The sequence below is a fragment of the Ciconia boyciana genome, chromosome 3 (genome assembly GCF_034638445.1).
Source record: "Ciconia boyciana chromosome 3, ASM3463844v1, whole genome shotgun sequence".
NCBI lineage: Eukaryota > Metazoa > Chordata > Aves > Ciconiiformes > Ciconiidae > Ciconia > Ciconia boyciana.
In genome coordinates this window covers 55665832-55685201 of record NC_132936.1, presented here as the reverse complement: position 1 = coordinate 55685201, position 19370 = coordinate 55665832, and the positions used below count along the sequence as shown (strand labels likewise).

The window sequence follows — 19370 nt, the reverse complement described above, 5'->3', positions numbered from 1 at the left end:
CTAAGGAAACTTGAATAAAAATTCAGAGATTGCCACACAGCTGGTTGCTGGTTGTTGTGTCTGTTCTTACCTGACCTTCATCACCAGCTGTTGAACATCTTCCCCTTGGCAGTGGACGTCTTACCAAAACATGACTGGGAAGTAGAGAAATAGCAGCCTCGCAGAGACGTGAGTTATAGGAAGGGTTTAATGTTGTCCAGTGTAATGCAAGATATCTGGGTAAGGGTTGGACAAAAACCCAAGCAGCACAGTAGCCTACCCACAAAGCCAGCTCGCCTTCTTCTCACAAAAGCACTTATTTTAAACCGAAATACAAACCCCCCCAGTTCAGTTCAGTGAAGCCCAGAGTTAACTCTGATTTTATCACTGTGATTTGTACCCTCATCTCCTATTTTTCCCTCAGTCTGTTTGCCTCTTAATCCTGCTAAGTGAGGGGTACTTCTTACCTTGGGGACAGTGGGGTGCATTCCCACCAGATCTGTACAATCCTCACGATAATCTTTCTCCCTTCATTTGTCTTAACAGTGTCGTACAGTGGTGGCATAGTGTAATGGAGCTTTAAGAGAATAATTTTGTACAGAACAAAACCTAAGCTATTCATTACCCAGCCTTGGGCTCAGCCCAACACGCTGTTACCTGCCAGGAATAACGAGTTACAACATGTAACAATGTGTTACAACCAGGAACAAGTTTCCCTACTTTTTTTTTTTCTTTTTTTATTCAGGGCTGAAAGGTCTTGTGGAATTTGCCTGATTTCACTGCCTGTGCAGGAGCCCTTGGTGGGATTTTTGCTGGTTATGCCCAGCTGGCTGAGATGGACACCTGGCAACTTTGGCTGACCACAGAAAGGTTCTTTACAAGGCAATGGCCATTTCTCCTTTTTCCAGCAACATGCTACCAACCGAATATTCTCCTCTTTTTATTATTATCTGGAAAGTGAATAACCTGTACTGTCCTTGTTTTGTAAGATACAATTCTCTTACTTAAACCTGTGTTGCATTAGACTTGCACGCAGGTGTGTGTGCATGCACACACCCATGGTAACATTTTCTGTCGAGGTCTGCTCTGGCTAAAAAGCGTCAGTCACCACATTGCAGTGACCCGTAGTCTGGCTCCTGTGTATTCTAGGCTGGCTCCTGTGTATTCAGGGCCTATTAAAGAGTTTCTGCCTGCAAGCATTAGCTAGCAAAGTCAAGGCTGGATATTACGTTTTTAAAGCAAGGACCATTAGCATCATCCTGGGGCCTCTGCAGTCTTACCACACTGGCTTTCGTGTGGCCAAGGCTTCCTTCCCTTCCTTCAATGTCAAACATTTGCAGTGATGCTCCATGTAGGACATCAAAGCTGTTTCTTTAGGTTTCGGTATTTCAGAATAAACAGCCTGAGGAAATTTTTACTTCTACTTGGACACAGTAGATTTTGAAGGATAAGCTTCCACTGTGCAAATGAACATACAGCAGAAATGCCTGAGCCAGTCGAAGCAGCACAGATTGGAGATCAAGCCAAGAGGTGACATGAGACTGCCAGACTAGGCTGGGTGCTAGTTCCTACTCATGCCATATCCTGCTTGTGCATTTGGTTGTGCAGCAATCACTCCTCTTGGCTCCGCTCTGTGCTGGGCAGACACGCTCAATGCACACGTTTTGCTGTTAGTGTTTTTTGCATTTTTTTCCTACACTGGATCACCTCGTCCATTGTATTCTAAAGATGGACTAAGTAAATGTTAGGTAGAAACCCAGTAATAAACAATAGAAAAAACAGTGACCCACACTATGTTACCATTAGTTGCTGACATTAGCTACCCTATGCACATACAGTTTTTTGCTTGCCTCGCTTGGTAGCATATTGGCAGAAGTGTTCCTCAGTGTTTCATTTTAGTATAGGCCCTTCTTTTGAAGGTGTCTAACAGAGCACTCACAAGTGTGCTGAAGATTCTCTTTGAAATTTCTTGTTATAAATGTAATTACATACAGAAGATATGAGTGTTACATAAACATGAGGAAAAATCAAAATTTAAACATGACTGCATACAAAACCAATATATAAATATCTGCTTCTATCCTTATACATAGATATAAATTTTTTCCTTTCCCCAAAAGTCACTTTATCTGTGAAAAATAGACTGCCATAATTGCCAGCAAACTTGAAGATATATCTTGCAGTCTCATTTGAAGCCTTTGCTCATTGATTTTAATGAGAAGTGCCGGCTCTATGTCTTCCCTGGAAAGCCGAGGCAGCTTTGGTAACGAGACCCTGGCAGTTGCGACCGTGAATGGGTGTCATGGATGGAGAGATGCACTCCACCCGTAAGAGAGAAGCAGCAATATGTTTATTGATATAAAACAGCGATTTAAGAAAGTTTGACAGTAAATGCTACAGTGGTTTAACAAGATTCGATGGCAAGGTACACTTGATTATTTACTGCATAGAGGACAGCGTCAGACAAAACTGTTCGGGAGACCCTCCCGTTGAGTCACGAGGTTCAGAGAGGACCTCTTTGTGTTCTAAACTCCTTCCCTTAGAGAAGTCTAGGTGCGGCTGGATCCAAACTTAGTCCTGGACTTGGTCAATGGTTTATGTCTAAAGGATTATATGTGCACAATCAATCCAAAATATAATCTTAGCGAAGCTTACAAAGTTTAGCAAGCTATTAGTCACTTACCAAGGATCTGTTGCAGCAAGGATTCTCTCAGTATTGAGGAGTAAGGGATCTCTGTGGCAGGCGTAACCTTGAGAGGCGTCCCTGCTCAAGGGGAGATCCTGGCGTGTAGTCCGCTGCCGTGCAGGAGAGCTCAAAGGGCTCTTGGGCTGCTCACGATTTATGGGGGTAAGATGATTGCCCCATAGTCATGTTTGCATACCGACCACAGACTTTAGCTTCTTCCAAATTTGGCTTGAGTTGGACATTGACCAGCACTGTGGTTAGGTGGGCACCGCTCAAATTAGCCCTTGGCTATTGTGTTATTGACTGTCCCCCAAATCCACTTTGAGCCAGATGCAGCCATCATGACCAGATGCACCCATGAGGACCACCACGGGTGGTTATCATTTGAGTGGGGTTATGGGAGATAAAGGTTAGGTGGGGAGGGGGGCGAAGCACACCCTCACAGTGGGAAGTGGCAAAAGCCCACCCAGATGCAGCTGAGGGGATTAACACGAATTCTGAGGGTGTTTTCACTGCAGCTTCTCGTCAGGAAATGAAATAAGGCATGGCTTGTTCCTGGAGGCTTTCAGTCTATCCTGAAGTATTTTATCTCTCTAACATAAAGCCTGGCCCCACTGTGTCAAGCAACATTTTGGCACTGATCGCAGTGGGGCCAGGACATTGTTTCCTTCCCATTTATGACACTCCAGAGTAGATTTATCCTTCTCTAGATGTCAATGAACAAATTAACTCTTCAATATGAGAGGTGAAATGGAACATTTTTAACAGCCGTGCTTCCTGGAGGCACAAGTAACAAACTGGACACTTGTTACTCTATTATCATCAAGTTTCTTGGAAGGAAAAGAGCACTGAGCAAGTCAGTGACTCCGTGACAAAAAGAATGCTTTTAAAAATTATTTTCACATACAGAATCAAATCTTGTTTTCCCTTTATGTGTTATATTTTCAGTTTATAAGAAGAATGAAGCTTCCGAGCTAGTTATATTCAGCTTGTTAAAAATAGGCTCTTCCCTTCCTTCTTCTGTGGAAAATGACTGTAACAACCAACTTCATGGGATTCCTCTCTGTCTGTCTGAATAGTTTCCAAGTTAGAGTTTACTGTCTGGAAGGAGAAGATTTCTAGGAGGAGTGAAAGGACAGCCCTGACCAAACAGTCTGACTCACCTCTCTAAAATGCTCTCTAAAAAAACCTTTTCAGAGAAAAACTGAACTTTATCATTCTTCACTCAGAAATGGTGTCTTTGTTTCTTATAATTAAATGTTATTTGATAAGAATGTTATTATTTGCTAATACGGATTTCAGATTTATAATGTCCTTATAATGTCCTTTATATGTAGCTGTGCTATAAATGTTTGTTAATACAAGCTTCACCTATACTGCCATGTTATGCATAAGCCTAACCCCTCAAGGTATGCTAATTTGCACTTAGACTCCATTCTGGATCAAGTTAAATAGTGTATTTGGCAGGGACATCCAGGTGTAGCTTAGGTACTGATGCCGGGGCCAAAATCCTATATGTAATATTATATATTAAAAAAACCCCATAATAATTACGTATTTTTCAGAAAAAAATAGACAAAATATAAATGGGATATAAACAGGAAGTTTAATGTGGGTGTGTTTTCCCTGCAGTATTCCAATGCCTATTTTTTTCCATTAAAGAGCTTTACAATTACAGAAAATGTGCAGTAGAGCTAATTAAGAAGGCCTGCTGCAAAAGGTGATCAAGATCAGGCAGGGGTAAAGAAAATTCACCACCATGGAAGTTTTTACTTTCACTGTTATTACTTAAAGCCGCTAAGCATGTAGAGGTAAAAAGGCTGGAATCTTTCTGCTCATCTGTTCAAAATGATAAGCAGCTGAAGTAATTCCGATGGACTCCTTTGTTGTGCACAGGTGGCTCCAAAATGCTAACGGCTTCCCAGATTTTAAAAGATACGGTCCTTACCTTGAGAAACTAATTGACTGAAAGTAAGTATTTTAGTCTAGAGCTCACTCTATGCTCCACTGAAAGATATATTGTCAAGTGAGAGCTAATAAACTAAGCTGAATTTCTGATCAAAACTTCTATTCCTTTTTGTCTCTTTGATACTACCAGGTATGAAGGTTTGATATCGTGACTCCAGCTGCCAAATGCCCTTAAGGTGTTTGGTAATAATTTGACATAGTATGTGCTGTCATCTTTGTGGATGCTTATTATTTTACATGTGAGACTCTTCTTAATGAACAACGACATATGAAAACTCCCATCGTGACAGATGTATTTACTTAAATGTACTCAACCAAAAGTAATAAAGTGTATTTAAAAACAAATCTGCTGAGGGTTACAACTATCAGCTTTTACATACAATTTGCATAGATTTCAATAAAAGCACAGAATAAGACTCTTCTTATATCAGTAGGGTTAAAAGAATGCCAGCATGCAAAGGATTTGTTTCATTAAAACCCTGATTCGTTTGCGCTTGTTTCATCCACAAATCCTAAAACAGAGGGTTTCTGACCTTCTTCCCCGAATCTGACGTTCTTGCCTCTGTTTGTGTTAATGTACTTGTGTATCATGCTGTAATACTGCTCTTCCGAATCAAAGGTATACAAGAATGAAATCTTCCGCCAGTCTTCATTGCTGGGAGTCTGAAACGGTGCTGGGTCTGTGGCTTCAAAAAAGCAATTAATATTTGTTTCTGCCAGCTTGGTTGCATGCTCTTTAGCCTTGATCTGAAAGAGGTCCTGTTCCTTCTCCAAGTACATTTTCCAGAACTTGAGCTGAAGATAGCTAACCGGGGAGTAACAGCGGCTGACACATGTGGAAATCAGTGCCACAGTCATGATGCTGGCTATCAGGAGCCATCCTATCAGCTTGGAAAAGAGATAGATGGGTTAACGGTGGTTTTGCATGGTCATATGTAGGAGTATAGAACTTAACATTGAAGCAGACCTGAAAACTGTAAGTGAAGACACCCTGGAGTGCCTGTAACAGTCTGCTCACTGCGGAAAGAGAGGATCCCATGCACACAATTCAGCCAGCCTTACAGAGCTTCTGCACCCCTGAGCTGATCTTGTTGGACTGAGGATGAATACCAAAAAAAGAGAAGGTGGAGTGAGGTTCTTTCCTCACTTATATCCAGCTTTCTTAACTTTAAAGTCAAGATACTGACTAGCAGTTTCTGCAGTTGTGGTCAGATTTATGGTACAGAGGGTGCAGAATCACCCTGTCCACTTCTGGTGCTGTGAATCAGACCTTCTGCTGACTGTGTTTTATCTGCTCTTGGAAGGTACCTCCTCTCCCTGATGTCTGAGCCTGCAAAAAATAGCCAGTTGCCACAGCACACAGGAAAAGTTGTGTCCTGTGTCTTTTGTAGGCAGGACATGGATTTGACTATCGAATATGGGAATTCATTCTTGTTTTATACATGATTTTAACATCCCTAGATAAGTCTCAGAGGCCCCACCTAAAGCGGGTGTCCTAGTAGATGCTGATCCCCCCTTAAGTACTACCCAGTGGTACTTAGCTGGAAGCTCCAGGCAGAGATCTCACAGGATCCCCTTGCACCTCCAGCTGATTTTTTTTCAAGGGAAAAACATTGAGTGCTAAAGAAAAATGAGTTTGTGTTCTTTTTGGTTCTTAATTTTATTGAAACTAGATCAGATATTAAAAATAATGGTCAGTAATAAAAATGCTCGCACACTTTTTCTCTTTTTGTTTGACTGGTTTGTTTCTTTTAGATTTCATTGCAATACCAGTAACAGTCAGTCTTCCTTGATTTTGCTCCTTTCTTACCCTATCTGAATCCAATGGTATAGAGTTTGCCCCTTTTCAGCCTTTTTCTTGGAGGAGGAACATGCTAAATATTTAAGAAATGTAAACACTTTTTGTATTTTAATAAGCATTTGTACTAAACAGGAACTTATAAAAATCCAAGTAATTATAATCTCTTATAAACTTAACTCCATTAACCAGCCTTAATATTTTACTGAGAAAAAGTGATAAAACCTGATTTTTCTACTGGAGTTAAGACGACGACCAAACAAACCTAGAAACAAAACTGGAGTGCTGCCAAAATTTGGGGGTTTCATTTCACTTCAGACAAAGAAATCCACCCACAAGTGCTATTTTTTTGATCATGCAGTTGGCCTTCAGCACAAGAACACTTTAACAAGACAGATACGTATTTTAACTATTCTTTTAGAATACATGTGTGAAATTATTAATAAGTTCAAGCATTGAGATTCATAGTCAAACAAGCTGTTCTTATTTGTTTCACTTGCCAGTTCTCTGTCGCTGGGAGACATCAGCTCTATTCAACTTCCCCTTAGCTAATGCGTACTTACAAAAGTTTGAGACATTTAGAGATACTTAGAGGGGTAAAAGTGGAGAAAGAGAAGAACTCGCAGCATGCCTAAGTTAAATGAAAAGAAAACTTGCTGTGGAAAGTCCTGGTCTCTAGGCTGGTTCCCTGCCCAGCTTTGAAAGAGGTTTTGTAAATAGCAGTGCCAAGCAATTGCCATGCAAACATGCAAAACCAGAAAATAGCACAAGTATGCATTTATTACCTTTCTGTTAGTGTTTTTTTGCCAATGAATTTTTGCTAATCGTGTACTTTTGGCAATTACGTAGCACGAGAGAGAAGGACTGTTTACAGTCCCCAGCAGGTACCAGCATACATTGAGCAGCCAGGGTTGAAGCCCATAGAGTGAAGAGTGGCGAGGCATTACCTGAGACTGTGCCTGAAGGCTGGGGAGTTCATCCGGTATCTTCTCCAATAACTTCACATTGCAGGGTATTTTGGCCAGCAGGTTGTGGCACTCTTGTCCTTTATCTTTACACATGAAGCTCTTTATCAGGCCATTCCCGCTGGCTGCGCACTCGTAGAAGCTGGCTCCAAGCAGGGCCACCGCGATCCAGGTGAGGGGGGCCACCAGGGCTCTGGCTGTCACCGGCGCCAGCACGAGGCAGTAGCGGGCACAGGTTCCACGAAGGCTGCAGCTGCAGCGCTTCTCTGGAGGGCAGCTGCCCGTCAGCAGGTGCCATGTCCTGGCGTTCACCACGTAGCCGAGCAGAAAGAGGATGAAGGCAGGCACTATGAGGAAGACAGAGCCGTACAGCATGTTCTCAGAATTGCAGGGACACTTGAACACCACAGAGGAGAAGATGTGCTCGCTGGCAGCCGTCAGCAGGGACACAGTGCTGTAACCCAGAATGGTCTGGTGGTGGATGCAGAAATCCAGCACCTTGTGTAGCTTATCCATTTTCTGCCCCCTCTTACTTTGAGGAGAGAAGAATCTCAGTCAGAGAAGGAAAAGAGAAAGAGAAATGTCCTGAAGTTCTCACAGCTTAGAAAAACTTGCAGAGCTTTCACTTTCTGCTGGCAGTAGTGAGGCGGGGAAGCAGCTGTCCTTAGAGGAAACAACAGAGCAGAGCCTCATTGCACAGTATCAAGGTCAAGTGGAGACCACAGCAGAAGCCCCCCCCAGTAATCAACATCAGAACAACCAAGATCTATCTTTGTTTCTATAAAAATGGTTTGTATTTGTCCACACATGCATTGTAACTAGCAATGGCTTAAACCTCATCATCTTTTCAGTGAAGCTTTTCAGTGAGGCAACAGATTCAAAGTGGGAATAAAACATGAGAAAACCACCCAGAACTGTGTACAGTTTGTTGTCCTGCCTTATTATTAGCAATACGATATGGCTTATTCTCTTATGGAGGAAAATTTAACTATGATCATGTTAATTTTTCCAGCTACTCAATTAATCTTTTTAAAGTAGTTAGAGCAAATTAGCCAGTGTACACATAGCAATGACCCAGCCAGTGGTTTCCACTGAAGCTCCAGCTACCAGAGTACCATTTGCCAGGAACCAGGCTTTGGACTGCCTCCTCTATAGCAGGTAGCGGCAGCTTTGTAGCCCAGAAAAAAACCCACCCCTAAACCAACAGAAACTAAGTAGATGGCATGAGGTGGAAAAATGATGGAGAAGGCTTGCATAATGAAGAAAAATATCTGGAAGGGATTCCTGGGCTTGGAAGACTGAGCTGCCTATGAAAACATTTGCTCCCAGAGTCCTAGGTTTCATTCACACTCTGAGGGAGCTCAACCAGGCTCCTAGCTAAGGTTTGTCTTGGCTAAATCTAGATGAGGCGAACTGGCACTCAGAATTAAGGAAGTTGAAGCTTTGTTGCTTGCTCGTAGCCACGTAGCTGAAGCTCTCCGAGGCAACGTAGGCAGTGCAGTAGTTTGCTGTGGGCACATGCTTGGCAATGCCCAGATGTGCAGCCGGGGAGCTCGAGGTCACTGTCATCTTCTCTGCCACAACTACTTATCCGGGATTTTAGAGTCAAAATCACCTGCCTCTTGCATGAACCGGGAGCTCTCTGGCCTCACTGGGTGCATCAGCAATATGAATTCATCCTGGTCAGATTTCGAATGCTGCAATTTATACTGCACTGATTCTTCCTGGGCATTATCATGGCACAGAGGTTAACCACAAAGGCAGAGCCTCACCCCAGGCTCCGGCAAACATTGCCTCCAGCTGGGCCAGCCTGATTTTGGTACTGGCTACTTCAGGCAAGACAGCGCTGCGTGATGCTGCCTGTATCACTCCATGCAGTACCCAGGGCTGCAGGAACCAGGCACGGTGGAAACACAATGGCTTGTCAAAACTCTGTGAGAACCTAAATTACTTCCAATGAACTTTGGGGGTCATTTAAACCTTCCAGAGGGTCCTTGCAGCTCTTTGGGCAGCTGAGTAGATGGCATGGAGGAGCCAGAGCAGGCAGCACTGGTGCAGGTGGCCACCAGGCTTGCACCAGACATGCTGTGCTCAGCACCAAGCTTCTGCTGCAGAGGAAAACATGCCACTAACTGAAATGCTTGCCTTGATCTGGAGGAGCCTTTGCTTTGTATACAACAGTATAACATAAAGACATAAAACCAAAAAGGACGTAAAAGCAGCAAGAGTGAATCAGACTGAAGGTTGAGTTAGTCTGGTCACCTCTGGGTTACAGCGGATAGCTGAGGAGGAGCACAGGGACAGGGGAGGCAAGCTCAGGAACGCACTCACACCCTGTGAATCTGCATTTCAGAGATTTCCTTTGTGTCTAACACCTGTTGAGGTATTTATTCTGTAAATTTGTCTGGTTTTAATTTTAACCCATGCATACTTTTTAACATCCAAAACATCGTATACCAAGCGTGCTTAACCTTCATTCAAATGTGACACCACCCCATTCGATGCCCCCATATTCTGGAAGGGGAAGAGATAAAACAGTGGATCCCTACCTGGTGTCTCCATCAACTCATGATCCTGTACACCTTCATCATAGCCCCCTCTTTTACAGGCTGAGGAGCCCCTAATATATTTAGCCATTCCTTGTATACTCTTTTTTTTAATCCATGTTGCCACCTGAACCGTTCTCTAGGATTCAGGTATCATTTTTTACATGAGGGGAAATGGGGGGTATACCAGATTTGCAGTGCATTGAAGGCACAGCTGAATCACAGTTTGCTATAACAGCATACTGACATGACTTTGCTTTCTATTTCCTTGTAATAATTTCTAGAATTTTAACTGCTTTTTGATCATCCGTGAAGCACTGAGTTGGTATTTTAGTGAGCTATGTACTATAATAAAAAAATCTCAGCCCTGAGGGGTACTGTCAGTCAGCTCAGAGTCTATCAGTGTATATATGAAGGTTGGATTTGGTTTCACTTTGAACACCACTTCTTCTACACTGAATTTGACCTGCTGTTTTGCTTTCTGGTCAGGCAGTCTAAGAAAGTATATCTGCAGTTCTTTAAAGCAGAGGTTTGTTTTTAACTCTCCAGAATAACTTTGTATTATTGGCAAATACTGTTGCCCTGATTTTTACCTAGAGGCAGCTAGAGGCAAAGGTTAGCCTCCCTTGAAACCAGAATTCACCATGTCTGAAAAGGTCTTAGCAGATGTCAGGATGGCAGAAATAACAGGAGCAGGGTGAAATCGCTGCAAAGGCACCTCATTATGGAGGCAGGGACATGGGCTGCCTCTGAGAACCACTGGTTTGACAAGGGAACCTAACGACCAGCTGCAGCTCTCCGGAGCAGATAACGACCACACAGGGGAAAGAATACAGCCAAGAAACCCTGCTACTTCGCCTTCAGAGCCTAATTTTAGCCGTGCTTTGTTTATCTGTAATAAAATATAACTTCAGCAACAAGCTTCCTGGGAAAAGGGAGGGGAGCTCTGTGTGAAAAAGGATTAACCTTCCCCTCCGAGCAAACGTGTTTCCAGTAAATACTCGCAGAAAGAGGTGGGAGAGGGAGGAGAGACCACCCTGGTTGGAAAGCGGGGGAATAGCTGTGCTGGGAGCCAAGTGGGGGGCAGCGATGGCCCGGGCGAGCCCCGCTGCGGGCAGCCCCGGGAGCCGGGAGCTGGAGGGTCCCGGGCAGGAGGAGCCGGGGGGGCAGGGGAGCGGGGAGCCATAGGGCCCAGCTGCTTCTGGCGTCCTGTTCACCTCAGAGCATCGTTCTCCCAGGGCAGCTCTTTCTTGCCCTCTGAAGTAACACTTGTCTGGCCGCAACAGCTGTAAAGCATTAACTGGGAAGTGTTCAGAAAAATAGTCTTCTGTTAAAGAACCCAGAATTCCAATTTAATGGTTGTTTTTGCATTGATTTGCATTAAATTTCATGCCTTCCAAGGGCAATGAAAACAATGCCAGAATGAAAAAGACGGACATTTTTAGAACAAAAAGATTATTCTTGTTATTTGAAACATCTTTTCATTTTGAGATACACTTTATTAAAATGAAGGGGTCAGCTGAAAACAAATTGACTTGTTTAATATTTTATCAAGTTTCTCCCTGATGTTTTAATTTCTGTCCTTTTATTTGCAGCTGAATGAATCTCAGACATTTTCTAGGCGGAAAAAGCTGTAGTCTAACTAGTTCTGTGGTTCCATCAAATGCATAATACCGGTCTTAAATGCAGCGTGTGTGTGCATGCGCGCTGGGGGCTTTGCCAGTACATACTGAGTAGATCTTGTTTCAGTTGTGTTAGTAAGTCCTTACAATAGGTTATTTATTATTTTGCTGGGATATTTGCTATTTGTTTGGAATAGCAAAAGACCGGTTTTGTTTTTCTACAAATCATTCTCTTTCTAGCTGCTCTGACCAAGGCCCATCCTGTCCTAAATTCCAGTCATTATCAAGCTCAACTTCCTCTTCACATTATTCATCTAAAATCTTGTACATCCATGGATACAATGGAAAAGAGCACCTCAGCACTGGCCTTCCTTTTCTAACAACTGGACTTGCTTCTTAAAGTGTAAGCTGCCTTTATCAGTGCCCAGTTCAAAAAGACATATGGAAAAGTATTTTTATTCTAGGAAAATTCTTGCAACGCCTTTTGTCTCGTTCCAGGTGAAATTAATGCTTAACTAGTGGGAGTCTTGTCCGCAAGCAGATCTGTACCTACCCTCCAGGTGGACTGACCTCCCCTGGAGGGCCATTACCTCAGTTTGTGAAACCGAGGAAGTTATTCTGACTTTACAGTTGAACCAGTCTTCTTACATGTTTGTGAAGTGTCACACAGCTCAGTGGCACCACATAAATCATTAATAGTACTAATACTTAGCAGAGCAGCAGCCTGAGAAGTAGCACTGTGACTGGGCATGTACAGCTTACAAGCATTTGTGTACATTATACTGCTATTTTAAGGCATTACATTTATTAGCAGTTTTTGGCTGAAAACGAATTTTAGTGGGTAGGAAGGAACCAGGTCTGCAAACACAAGCGTAGCTCTGAAGGAGGGGTGAGCCCTGGTACACAGTCACATAAGCCATTGCACTCATTTTCTTTTGCTATTATTTACTGCTGCTCTTCTAACTAAAGGTCCACTACAGGTCTCATTTCTGGACGGGGAGGGTCCTGTAACCCCAGCCAAGTGTCCTACAGCAACCAGCACTGTGAGGGCTTTACTGTTCAATCTACGCTAATCTACAATCTATACACGCCATAAATAAGTCTGCGCAATTCTTTAAGTGTTGGCTGTGGATTAAGTGAAAAATATTTGCTGAGTTTGTAAGAAAATATATGATATTTTCACAGGATTAGAAAGCTAGAAGTAGTCAGGTTTTATGATGAAATTAAGGAGCCTTAGTGAGGCAGATTATAGAGTTAACTCATTTGTAATCAGGTAAATCACCCTGGGTAGTCAACTAGTCAGTTCTAAGAAAACAAAGCTCAGTCTTTTTCATTTACTGTGGAAAATGAAATGCCATAAAATTACTTTGCAAATCTAAGCACATTAAACCTGTAATATTTCTATACTCTTATTATAAATGTTTTGTATTCCATGTGTCCTTGCTTTCTTCAGTTCATGCCATCACATCTTGCTGTCTTGGAATTGCTGATAGCTGAGATTTGATTCTGTTCCACTCCTTCTGTGTGTGTGTGTGGCCTAATGCTGTCTGATCATATGCTACAAAATATGCTCTGTACTTTTTCATTCAATTAATCCTTCCCCCTCTTTTTAAACTTTAACTAATTAACTAGTTCTTCAGTTCATGGTAGTACACTCCTTTCCCCTGTCTCCAGTTTCCCACCCTGGGCTCCTTTGCTGCCCAAATTTTGTTACTTAAAGTATTTTTTTCTAACAGTAAGGCAGTACAAGAGCTGAGACCCTATCCCTTTCAAAGCTGTCCACATGCAGCTATCTGAGTTATGCCAATAAGTTCGCAGTCTCCTCTGGGCAAAATCAGGTGAGCAAGTTAAGAATGAAAACAAAGAAACCTAATGAATCTTCCTGTGAAGGGATGCCAGTCATTTCTTCTCAATAAGTTTAGAAGACAGGCAAACCAATCATCTATATAGAAGAAACTGCTCAAAAATATTAATACACTTTTACCAGTGAAAAGAAATTTGTAGCAACAGCTACTACTTCTAACATACCCCTGGAGGAAGATAACTTCACCAGGAAGCACTACTTTGTCAAAGGAAATGAAGGGTGACTAGGCTTCACCGCAGATTTTTCAACCCCTCTCCCACCAAAGAGCCTACATGATATACTACATATAGCATCTAATTAAAATTTAGCATACATTTCTTTCTGCAGAATGAACATTCATCCTGCTCTTCATTCAGCAATGATGATCATGAGGGAGGTCTAGAAATGGTCTCAGTCTCCTGTAACTGAGTTTTGTTCTTACAGAATTGAAAAGTTTCTGGCTTCTGGTCCTCAACCTCACTTGTTCATATAGTTTTTCTAATCAATCTCATTCCTTACCTGCAGAATACCCAAGCTGTTTCAGTTTACCACAAATGTATGAGCTGTGTCAGACTCTATGGTAGCTACGTCTGGCTTGTCTTAAAGGCTGAACTCTATCACACTCAACAGCACTTGTGTGTGCGCTTGCAGTACTTGCCTTTTGTACGCAGCTAGTCCTGCTGTCAGCCTGTCCTGCCATTTGGGAGAATCTACGACATTGTAACTGGCAGAGAAAATCTTTTTTTCTTTTTTTGATAGGAAGATATGAGTCAAAAGGAAAGAATGATAGTTGGGACATAAGGAGAAAGCATTCCCAGTTGCCTATATTTTATGTTAGCAGTAACTTTCCAAGTCTCTGGGTCTGCCCTCATTTATTCTGCAATGCTCAAATATTCCATCATCATTGTCATTTTATTTGCAAGGCATTTGCAGCTGTAAGCGTTTCTATAGCATTAGTGAACATCTTCTATATTCCTCTACCTTACATAAAGACAGAGTTATTTAAGTGCCTCCCAGGGACTCTGGTCCTCTGCCCATTTTCCCATTGCTAGCAACGTGCAGTTGGGTCCACCAGAGGAAACTTCATGAGGCATACAAGACTGTGTTTTACCAGAGTTTACCACTTCTGCTGTCAGAGCAGGATCCTCCACACACCTTATTGGAGGAGTGTCCTGTGGAGCCTTGGGCCCTCTGAGGCAGAGTAAGATATATGACATTTAAAGGCTAATCCATTGCATACTGTTCACCACTCACTAGGGAAATGGGATCTCATCATTGCCAATGGGTCAATCACAGTCACCTGCATTCCCTGACAAACAATAAATGAAAGAATACAATTACTTTACTTGATCAAAATAAGGGTTATGCCATCTAAAAAAAGACAAGCATGAGAGAAGTTAATATAGATCTAGACTATAATTATCAGTTAAGATCTACTATAACTGCTTTAGCATCTTTACTAGGTCATGAAGCAACTTGGCCTTCCTTAGCATGTCCTGAAGAGTTCAGCTCTTTATCCTAAGGATAGTCCTGTTCTTCAGGGAGAAAAATAAATGCATATGCTGATCACCTACTCTCTCTTGCCACAGGCTAAATTCATCTAGCTTACTCTCACAGCAGTGTGGCAGTCTAGGGAAGTTTCTGTGCCCCATCCTCCTCAAGTTTTCTTCACTGGCATTTCCTGTGGGCAGATCCAATGGGCCCATCTTTCCTGGCATTCCTAGCTTCCTGTGTTACTACCTTTACGAAGACAAAGTGGAAAACCAGAGATTTTGTACTTATGATTTTAGAATCATTCCACCTCCTTGAAGATTGCCTTCCAACTGGTGGTAGGTACGTAGCTAAACTGAGTGTGTAAAGTTTGGAGTGAAAGTGCTTACTGGTGAAAAAATGTCTGTTAATGTTTTGGGGAAAATCATAAATTCATATATCCTTTTGTTACAGATTATTGTTCATGGTAGCACAGCCCTGGGGCTGAAGGGGGACAGCTTTCCTCTTGATTGTCCCAGGGTCAGTTAGGAGTGAAACCAGTAAAATCACTGGTGGGTTTGGGCACAGGTCAAAGGGAAAAAAGGCTGCTAAATAGCTTACACAACAATGCATTTCAAATGCTAAGCATTTTTTCTCTGAGTCCCTAAACTTCTGGAAAATCATCATAAATGCTATGAATGCTGTTTTCTTTTATCAGCCTGAGGAACCTGGTAGGACAGATAGCATCTGGGGGAAATGCTACACATGCATTTAGCTGAAGGAATGGCTAAATACACTGGGATAAAATGGCAAACAGGATAACAAGATTGAGAGCTTCTTTCCTCATAGAGGCATATGCCTGTGCCACAGCTCATTGCCTACAGCAGGCTTATGTATGAGGAAAAAGCAAGTGCCCCTTGCTTAGGTGGCAATGCCCAACTTTGCTGTTGCAGTGGGATACACTATGTATGTCATGGAAGACACACGTACTGGACCCTGTCCTGTCAAATGACTGAATGTGATACAACTCATGCGTAGTAGGCTTGACACATGCCAACCTTTCTGTGTGTATGCTGTGCATGTGAACATCAGTATGCTGCTGCCTGCCTACGTGTCAGAGGTTCTTGGAAAAGAGGGAAGCTGGGAGTGGGCTGTCACCACTGTGACAAGTCACGGAGACCCTACCGGACTGATGTCTTCCCCAGGGGTCTCTCATAGACAGAGCAGGCTACCAGCCAGACAAATGGTGGTCACAGCCCATTCCTCATGGCTGTCTTTCCTAGGGGACCCCACAGTGCTTTTCCTTTCTGTGACTGGTGAATATCTGCAGCCCGGATGGATGGGGCCATATGTTGGCCAGCCCCAAGTTAGATTCTGATTAGACTCTGAAGAGCTCAAGATTAGACTCTGAAGAGCTCTGAAGTCCCAGCTCACCTTACACCTACAAGTTAAAGCTTACCTGAGAACAGATGAGAAGAGCACAGCTTTCACAGCATCACCAAGGCCCAGGGGGACTATTAGGATCCCACTGCTTGTCTTTCAGTATAATGAGGATTCCCACAGTAACTCTGGTAGTGTTGCAGGCATTCTTGTGGTGAGCATGGACATATAAAGGCATGCCAACAGCATCTCTCCTCCTGCTTTTTTCTGCCTTTTGGAATTTGACTGAGAACAAATCTGTGGGATTTAACTGCATAATTCAGTTACCACAAGAACATCACTACCACATGCATGATTTGCATTGTTCTCTTGCTATTTTTATTAATATGAATTAAAGCAGAGAGGATATGGCCTTGTATATATGGATGCATGTGCTCCTTAGTATCTCATGGCCACTGCAGTTATGTTCAGTTTCACTGAAGATAAAATCTAAATTCTCATGAAATTAGTTTTCCTGTTGACTTAAATGGTTGCAGACACTATGCAGTGTAGAGTAGCAACCAAGGCAAGCACAAATTTAAGTTAGTCACCCATCTGTATTAGTTATTATCAGGAGAAAAACTGATGCTAGCTTTGTGGAAGACCCAACGATAACTCTGTTTTTCAGAGTATTTTTTAGAATGGACTTATATATTGTGTAGTTGGGTTGGGTCCAGTTCTCCCACCTGCCTCAAGCAGACAACAGCTATGTTCCTTCCTGGAAAGGATCCTGGGCTCTTTCTTTGAAGTGCTTTGACATTATTTGTTTCAAGGTTGAACTCATTTAGAAAACAGTCTGTGTACTGATGACAGTGTGGACATACCCAGCACTGGATTGCATAGGCCTCCTGCTGCAGAGTGCTCCTGGAGTCAACTGCCAAGAAAAGACAGAAAATCACATCTTGGCTTCGTTAGCTGAGTCTGACTTACCAGCTTGAAGTTACCCTACTGAATTTTAACAGAGTAGCCAGAGCAAAGGGATTAAAGTTAGACAAAAGTACGTTTGATCCCAGCTAAGACTTTTGCAGACCAAATAAATGTGAATGTAATGTCCCGGTGCAGAAATACAGCTATTTTCCAAACGCTATGTGCTTTCAAACACTGAGAAAAAACTTTTCATCAGTGGAAAATACATAGGCCAACAGAAGAATTTGATGTATTTCAGACATATAAACCTTCAGAATAAGCTTTGATCTTACAAGTTTTAAGAAATGAGGTAATGTACTCCATTCCCTTTGCTTCCTTTAGTCACAATGACGTATATAGAATATAGATAGCCAATTTGTAGCTGGATTCAAAAAATCATTAAAAAAAATCTAAGAACCAGATTCCACCCCCAAACATACACACTGCTACCTGTGGGCTGAATTCCCATTCGCTTTGTTCAGAATACACTGAACTAACTTTAGACTAATTTAGACTGCAGCCCCGAACTGAAGCATGCATGACTGAACATCAGCTATTGAAGAGAAGTTGAGTGAAGTCAGCGGGGTCTCAGATGAATACAGGAACCCATCCACATACACTCAGATGTAGGATAGCCATCTTTTCCTGTGGCCAGAGATGCAGAAAATTAACATTTCTAGAAACCAAAAAGAAGCAGAATAAGAATGGGAGCAGAGGCATGTGCCAGAAAACACTTCAGTGTTGCGACTCCATTTAAAATAAGGAGTGAAAGATAACTTCGCTACTGGGTACCATACAGTGACATTTCAAAAATTGTTGAGTATACCCAATCCAGATGAAACTAGTGCTAAGTGCCTCTGCCGTGGATGTATTGCTTACTGAGACTGCTTCGCTCTTGCATTTCAGACAAAGGACACACAGGCAAGGACAGCATCCTCTCTTGTGTCAGCAAGTGTTGAGGAACACCAACCTTCTCCAGCCCTCCCACCGGCCAGGACGGCTCTCTGGACTGATCCCATTTACCTGCTCTTCCTCACCGCACTTCCTAGTAAAGCAAGGGCAGCTCAGATTTTTCAGTGTATGCTGCCATCTGAGGGCTCGAACTGTTTCTTCATTGTGACACAGACACTTCTACCCAACAGCCCGAGTTGCTGGTTGCTGATGGCATGGAACCATCTGTTCTGCCATTTGCTTCAAATTCCATTAAAAAATTATGATCTTTGATAAGAAATGAGAGGGACGAAGAATGGAAGCAAAGAATAGAAACAAAACTTACACGACCATTGGAGAGGGACTTTTGAAAGGCTCTGACCTGGAAAATAATAAGTAAGACAGTACACAAGATTCTTTTCATATCTGAAATATACTCAGCATGATTACAGCTTCATCAATAGTTGAAGGAAACTGTAGTTGCCCTATCTGAATCAAAGTTACATCTGTGTAAGCGGAGTTCAGAGTGGCCAGTAATGACAGTCATATGCAGGTAATGCATAAATTTTTAATAGAAAGGTATCAGATGCAAACCAAGCACAGGCTGGAAAACCCTTGGCTTCCCACTTTATGCTGAAATGGATCTGGTCTCCCATTCAGGAGGAGACCTGACCCATTTCATTTCCTTTCACGCCATCATGGCATGTACACTATTAATTTGAATGCTGGTCTGCTTTAAAAGCTACTTTAAGACCTGGCTGTGAGCATGGGCAGCTCTTGCAACCACCTCTTTCCCTTTGCATTGCTAGAACAGTGCAGACAAGCATAGTGTAAATGAGCACTAATGTGCACGACCATACCTTACTTTCTAATCTCTGTAATTCTGCAGTTTCATTTGACAGCTACACAAATCCCATGCTAGAATTCAGATGCCACACTACAAAGCAGACCAAGAAATGAAGGTATTTCTCAAAAGTCTTCTAGACTATAGGTTGGCTTTCTATAGCTGATTGTTCAAAGCAATAGCAAATTGACACATGGTACATGTGCATAGACATGAAATGAAGTGAAATATTTGTATGAACTCCACTGTTGACATTAGCCCAATAAAGGCTAAAAGCTACCACAGCTCTTTATTTTCCTGAAGGTTCATATGTCTACAAAGAGGACATGGAGACACAAGCACAGGTTATTTGCTTATAAGGAATAACAACTCCCTGAATTAACCTGGGGCAATT

The 19370-nt window shown here is 42.5% G+C and overlaps 1 protein-coding gene across 4 annotated transcripts; it reads right to left on the bottom strand.

Moving 5' to 3' along the window:
* Positions 1-4186: 4186 nt before the first annotated feature.
* Positions 4187-18495, bottom strand: CALHM6 (calcium homeostasis modulator family member 6). 4 transcript variants are annotated; one of them, XM_072855731.1, is made up of 5 exons: positions 17653-18495; positions 16983-17170; positions 16337-16567; positions 7379-8059; positions 4187-5521 (listed from the first exon to the last, which is right to left on the bottom strand). In XM_072855731.1, the coding sequence occupies exons 4-5, from the start codon at positions 7910-7912 to the stop codon at positions 5105-5107; spliced, it is 951 nt and encodes a 316-aa protein (XP_072711832.1). In that variant the 5' UTR covers positions 7913-8059; positions 16337-16567; positions 16983-17170; positions 17653-18495; the 3' UTR covers positions 4187-5104. The 4 variants fall into 4 exon arrangements, with proteins under 4 accessions (XP_072711832.1, XP_072711831.1, XP_072711833.1 ...); XM_072855730.1 differs by having other exon boundaries at positions 17121-17170; XM_072855732.1 differs by lacking the exon at positions 17653-18495 and having other exon boundaries at positions 7379-8054; positions 16983-17245.
* Between the last annotated feature and the right edge of the window lie 875 nt (positions 18496-19370).

Bases quoted from the DNA above. Each gene is read 5' to 3' on its own strand.
- CALHM6 (XM_072855731.1), bottom strand. From the start codon at position 7,912: ATGGATAAGCTACACAAGGTGCTGGATTTCTGCATCCACCACCAGACC. The intron at 5,522-7,378 runs GTAATGCCTCGC...CTCTTTTCCAAG, and splicing joins GCCTTCAGGCACAGTCTCAG to CTGATAGGATGGCTCCTGAT.